Below are 5,645 nucleotides of genomic sequence, written 5' to 3'. Positions count from 1 at the left end.
TTGAGACGAGGCTCAAAAGAAAGCTGTTTCTGGTGTGGACCAATCAGTTTCAAAGACAATGCATATATTATCAGAGTATGTTTTTTGTTTGCATTCTGACCACAAGTATTGTGGTTAATGCAGACATTATTCCTTGTAAAAGGTTTCAGTTTGGTGTTTTAACATCTTAACACCTGTTTTCTTGCTAGAAAAAAGGAGAACATATATTCTGATATTTTGGTACTGGCAAAGGAGGTCCCATGATATTCCACGTTATAATGCCTTGCTCTGTGAGAGCCACATTCAGTCACGACTCAGCTGTGGCTCAGTCTCTAAAACTCAGGCTCAGCTCTAGCTCAGCCATGGTTTGGCCCAGGCTTGAGCCGCTCAGCTGCTGTTAAAGATACATGAGTGGCTCAGCCGTGGCTTGGCTCAGCTCCTGGGAATCCTGAGTGTGGCTGGGGCCATGCTCGGAGTCGGTTCAATTCACACATTAGGGAATCACTACGTTCAGGCAGCACCCCAAACCCCCTTCTATCCCTTGCTTATTTGATCCTCTTCCCGATCCTTTCTGGAACCTTCCATGAGCGCACTACCGGAACTCACAATGCCATTACACTTGGGGAACTAATATTTATTTATTAATTCTGAATAGAATTTGTTTCTGGTCATTCCTTAAGCAAGTCTAAGTCATGATTCATTTGTGGATTTTCTCTGCACAGCTCCAAGCATGATAAATTTCAGAGAAAGGAGCTCCAGATGGCTCTGGAACTTCAGGGCGAGGGCAGTGATGAGGACTACAACGTCATCAAAGTCCTGAACCATTTTGTCTTCAGAGGACACCACTGCATTGTCCTGGAGCTGTTGAAGTACGTACCATGTGTTCCCACCGCCCCCCCCCCCCCCCCCCCATAGCGTGGTTAACTTCATTAGCTAAACTAAAACTTTTATTTAACAGGTAAAGCCCACTGCCCTATCAGTTATTTTTCACAAGCGGCCTGGCTACAAATGATAGCTAAAAAAAGTGGCTGATGTGGAAATGTATAGCAGCCAAATACTCTAAGCGCAAGTTTCTAAATGTGGAGGGACAAACCAGAGAACCCGGAGAAAAATCCACGTGACCAGGGGTAGAACATGCAAACTCAAAATATACATGCGTCACGGTCGGGATCTAAGCCCCGATCTCTTCCACACCAGGGGAGGGTGATAACGTCACACCACCGGGGCTAGATGTTACTTTTGGGATTCCTGTGCCACCCACGCATTGTGATACTGTGGAGCTGTCATGTGTCCCGGGTGCACGAGGCCACGCCTCTTTTCTCAATCAGCCCCGCCCACTTTTATATAGCCACGCCTCCACTCGATCAGCGCAGTGGTAATGCTTGAGCCCCTCGGTGAAAATCCCTGAGTTCGATTCTCTACTCGGACGCCTTTCTCTGTGGAGTTTGTATCTCCTAATGGATAATTCCACCACCCGGAAACAGAGCCAATGAAAGCAAGTGGACAAATGTGCTAACTGATTTGGTTTATCAGCAAACCGATGACCTAAACCCACACTGAGCTATGAATCATATTAGTCGTGAATGTGCAAATAGAATATTAATTTTGTCGTTATCAGAATCCACGCAGTATTGTAGGGTATGACACTGACGCTGCTTCGTTGTTGTCATTGTTGTTGCTGCTGCTGCCTCTTTCACAGGGAGAGCCTCTATGATGTGATTACGGAAGGGAGGCTCCGGAAATTGCACATGGGGATGGTGAAAACTTACACCAGGGGCATCCTCAAGTTCCTTTGCCACACCAAGGCCAGGAGCATCATCCATGCAGACATCAAGCCAGTGAGTGGACACAGCATTCAGCGCGACTTTGTTCCGAAGTTGTGTCATTATTGGGGACTCGGTCCATAGAGAAAACTAACCACGTTGGTCACAGGGTCGATGTGTTAGCTCTGTCCGTCTATCTGGAAGGAAGCAGGGTCACGTTACCTCTGGTGATGATCTGGTATGAATTCAACTGTCGTCTAGAGTCGTGTCGCTATTGCGGGACTCACCACAGATAAAACCAGCAATGTAGATCACAGCGTTGCCACAAACTTTGGGAAACACAAACCGGAGCTGAAAAGAGTGATTTTCAAAACGTGCCAAACACGCGTTTGAACTGACAGCTGCCCGTTGTCAGCTTCCCAAGACAAACGCGCGGTGGAAAGCGTCACGAAATCCGTGCGCCCTTGAGTGTGGTTTTTTGGTCCGTAACTCGTTATCGGGCAGCTGTGAGCATCTATGATAAGTTGTCTATAGAGCTGCTCCCTTTTACTTATATGGTGCTTCAGAGAGCTTTAAATGTGATGAGCCTCGACTAACATCGCTCATCTTGACGCATTTGAAAGGGGCACCCCCAGTGGCAGCTGTCAGAAAACAGCGAATGTTGCACTTGACTCAAGGTTAATGATGGCGCTACGCCTCACCTAGTTCCCCTGTTTAGTTTGTACCGTGGTACGTGATTGATCCAATGCTGGCTGAATGCTATCGGCGTAACCTCCGAGTGTGAATTCCTTCTGCCTTTCTTCCTTTAGGAAAATGTTCTACTCAAGGATACCGTGACTGGCACCGTCAGGGTCACGGACTTCGGCACCAGCTTTTTTGTGAAAAGGCAACGTGAGTAACCTCACCTGGGTGTGAGTTTCTGCGTGTGGGTGTGAGTTTCTGCGTGTGGGTGTGTCTGTGTTCCAGTGTGTGTGTAAGTCTCTTAGTGTCTGTACATGTGTAGTGGGTTCGAATTAGGTGCACACACGACTCCTTGGGAGGCAACGCTGATTTATTAGAACGGTAAGTAATATAACACTGCACATAAGGTGGTGACCACCAACCTACTCTAGCTAACACATACTTCTCAAATACTCTAGCGTGACCCAGCGAGGTGGGCTACTGCCAGGTCCGCTGACTGGAGGCTTGACTCCTCTTGGCGTCTTCACGATGCATCCTCGTTCTTGATACGGGCAGCCCCGAACCTCGTGAGGAGGCTGCTTATATGGGCCTCGGCGTGCCCGGGCCCCACCCCGGCCACACCTCCCTTCGAAAACCCTCTCAAAGCCCCCCTGCTGTCCACGTGCCCTCCGAGGTGCCCCCTAGGCCCCCAGCCCCCACTGGGGTCCAGTCACGTGTCCAGCCAGGGTCACAGAGAGTGCCACGGCCTCACACCACCCTCGTGGCCTCCCGGAGCCCAGAACCGGCCCTGACGTCATTCCCGCCTCCAGCCGGGATGACGTCATGCGTGTGTGTAGACCCGCGTGGTCATGACTCTCCCCCGCATAGTGACGTCACGCTTGTGCGTGTGTACACAGTAGTGATTCTACAATCACTACATCACCCTCCCTCATGTAAAAAAAAAACAGCCGTCTCGGCTGTGACAATACAGAAAAAAAACAGTGTGCCTCCAACAACAACGTCAAACAACCGGCGACCGACAATAATCATCCCGAGAAACATATGTACACACACCGAGAGGGGAAGGGAAGAATGTATGGAATGAGGGGAACCAACAACAACATGTACACCAAAAGAACTGGTCAACCCACTTATCCCTTAGCACAGCCCATCCGTGTGAATTTGTACGCATGCACCGACATATGAATGTGGCTGCTTGACAACGGTGTAGGCAATCAACAAGGTGTGAGAGTCATGGACAGCGGCCAGTCTTCAAACGAATTCGTGTGGCCGAGCCTCCAGGGGAGGCGAGCACGCTCTCCCTGGAGGTCCTGGAGGAACTTGAAAAAGGCCCAAAAAGGGCACGGCCCCTCCCCAGGAGTTGGGCAACAGGATGAGCAGGAGTGACGTACGGGCGCTCCACTCTCCCCTTCAAGTCCACATCCGGTCAGCATAACCGGCGACTCCAAGGGCGGCAGGTGCAGGAATCCTGTGACAAGAAGAAACCACCTCCTGAGGCACAGCACCACAAGCCCACGCCTCAGCTCGTCGGACACGACAGCCACCCGGCCCAGGGAAGTGGAGATGATCGTATTCCGCCCGGCGGAAGAAATAAAAACAAAAATACATAGATTCCGACGCGTTGGATGCACAACCAACACCGGTAAATCAAACCAAAACCACACAACCACCCCATAGATGGCAGGGTCTCACACCGCCCTGTTACCGTTCCACCCCACAGGTGGCAATAGGGCGAAGACCGAAAGTCTAACACCCACCTACAAACACCACTTAACATTCCGGACGTCTCCCTACGTCCCAGGTCAAGAAGTCGCACTTCAGGGTCGACCCATGTACTGGCTCAAGGAAGTCACTCTTCAAGGTCGAGCCAGTATGCTGCAACCAAAGGTACAACCGTTGGATGTTGTACAACATCACGGGTCAAGGAAGTCATGCTTCCAGGTTGACCCATGTACTGGGCAAAAAAGTCGCACTTCAGCGTTGCCTCAGTATCTACATTTTTTGTAAAAAAAAAAATGTTAAATCGACGTGACAAAAAAAATGCCTGCTCTTGCCCAGAAATGGTTCACACAAATACCCATGCACGCACAAAATGGCGGCCGCATCCCCTGCGGTTTACCGCGCTCGCACAAAATGGCGGCCCCACGCGCGTTTTCCGCGCTCGCACAACTCAGAAGCCCTCCCTTGAAGGCCAACCCAGACATCTCATGCCACTCGCTAGCACCCCCCGCCTTTCCGACGCGCACGTGTCGGCCGTATCGGGGGAATTATAACCCAGTCTCTCTCCAAGACTCGCATCGCAGCATGTAGCTGTTCCGACCGAGCTGAGAAGACACAAGAACACCTCTCTCCAGGACTCGCATTGCAGCAATCAGCTGTCCCAACCGGGTTGAGAGGACACACCAACCCCTCTCTCCAAGCCTCGCATTGCAGCATTTAGCTGTACCAACCGAGCTGAGCGAGCAAATCACCACAAGCTCCCTGAGCCTCTGGCTCACTGTCTCAGACGCGCCTCAGAGTGTCTCGACCTCCGGGCCGCCAGGTCAAGCCATCAGCCACAGCATGACGGGACCACACTCTCCGAGCCATGTGAGCGAACTGCCCACTAGGATAGACACGCCACGGAGTGTCTCAATCTCCGGGCTGTCAGGTCAAGCCGTCAGCCACACCATGACGGGACCACACTCGTGTCAACACGCAACAATGACAGGGGGGCATTCTGGTCAGGATCTTTGGCCCAGATTAGCCACAGCCAGCAGCACAATCCAAATCACTGGCACCATGTCACCATCACAATTTAACGATCCGCAACAAGGATCACAACAATGTACGTCACAACCCGTATCAGTGCAGAGAGACAGTCTATGCAGTACACACAGTCCACACATCGCGATCTCGAGAAAAATCCCATACAATCAACACTTCGTTAATAAATGTGGCACAAGCTATATATTAACAATCACGAACAAAGCTCCATACAAAGCATACATTGTTAACACTCACAAGCAAAGTTTCGCAGTCACACATTGACAACATTCACGAGCGAAGCGCCATACTGTATACGCAAAAACAATCGCGACTCCGCAACGGCGCCCGAGACCCCCCCACATAGCCGAATTAATAATTAACTGGCTCCTTAAGATAACAATCCCGACGCCGTACTTAACACTGTTACAAAGCAGACACACGCACGGGCGCCGCGTCAATCTGGCACGCACCCAA

General features: G+C 50.9%; 1 protein-coding gene across 1 annotated transcript; it reads left to right on the top strand.

Moving 5' to 3' along the window:
- The first annotated feature begins 220 nt into the window (after positions 1–220).
- LOC142929834 (dual specificity tyrosine-phosphorylation-regulated kinase 2-like) lies at positions 221–3,280 on the top strand. The gene is made up of 3 exons (XM_076071903.1): positions 221–848; positions 1,679–1,817; positions 2,552–3,280. The coding sequence occupies exons 1-3, from the start codon at positions 739–741 to the stop codon at positions 2,639–2,641; spliced, it is 339 nt and encodes a 112-aa protein (XP_075928018.1). The 5' UTR covers positions 221–738; the 3' UTR covers positions 2,642–3,280.
- Positions 3,281–5,645: the final 2,365 nt, after the last annotated feature.

The sequence above is a fragment of the Petromyzon marinus genome, chromosome 2 (assembly GCF_048934315.1).
Source record: "Petromyzon marinus isolate PM22_M1 ecotype Great Lakes invasive population chromosome 2, UKy_Petmar_22M1.pri1.0, whole genome shotgun sequence".
Classification (NCBI taxonomy): Eukaryota; Metazoa; Chordata; class Hyperoartia; order Petromyzontiformes; family Petromyzontidae; genus Petromyzon; species Petromyzon marinus.
Note: the sequence above shows the minus strand (reverse complement) of the source record. Positions and strands in the feature narration are given on the sequence as shown.

Coding starts and splice junctions, on each gene's coding strand:
- LOC142929834 (XM_076071903.1), top strand. CDS start 739: ATGGCTCTGGAACTTCAGGGCGAGGGCAGTGATGAGGACTACAACGTC. Junction 849..1,678: donor ATTGTCCTGGAGCTGTTGAA/GTACGTACCATG, acceptor CCTCTTTCACAG/GGAGAGCCTCTATGATGTGA. Junction 1,818..2,551: donor TCCATGCAGACATCAAGCCA/GTGAGTGGACAC, acceptor TTCTTCCTTTAG/GAAAATGTTCTACTCAAGGA.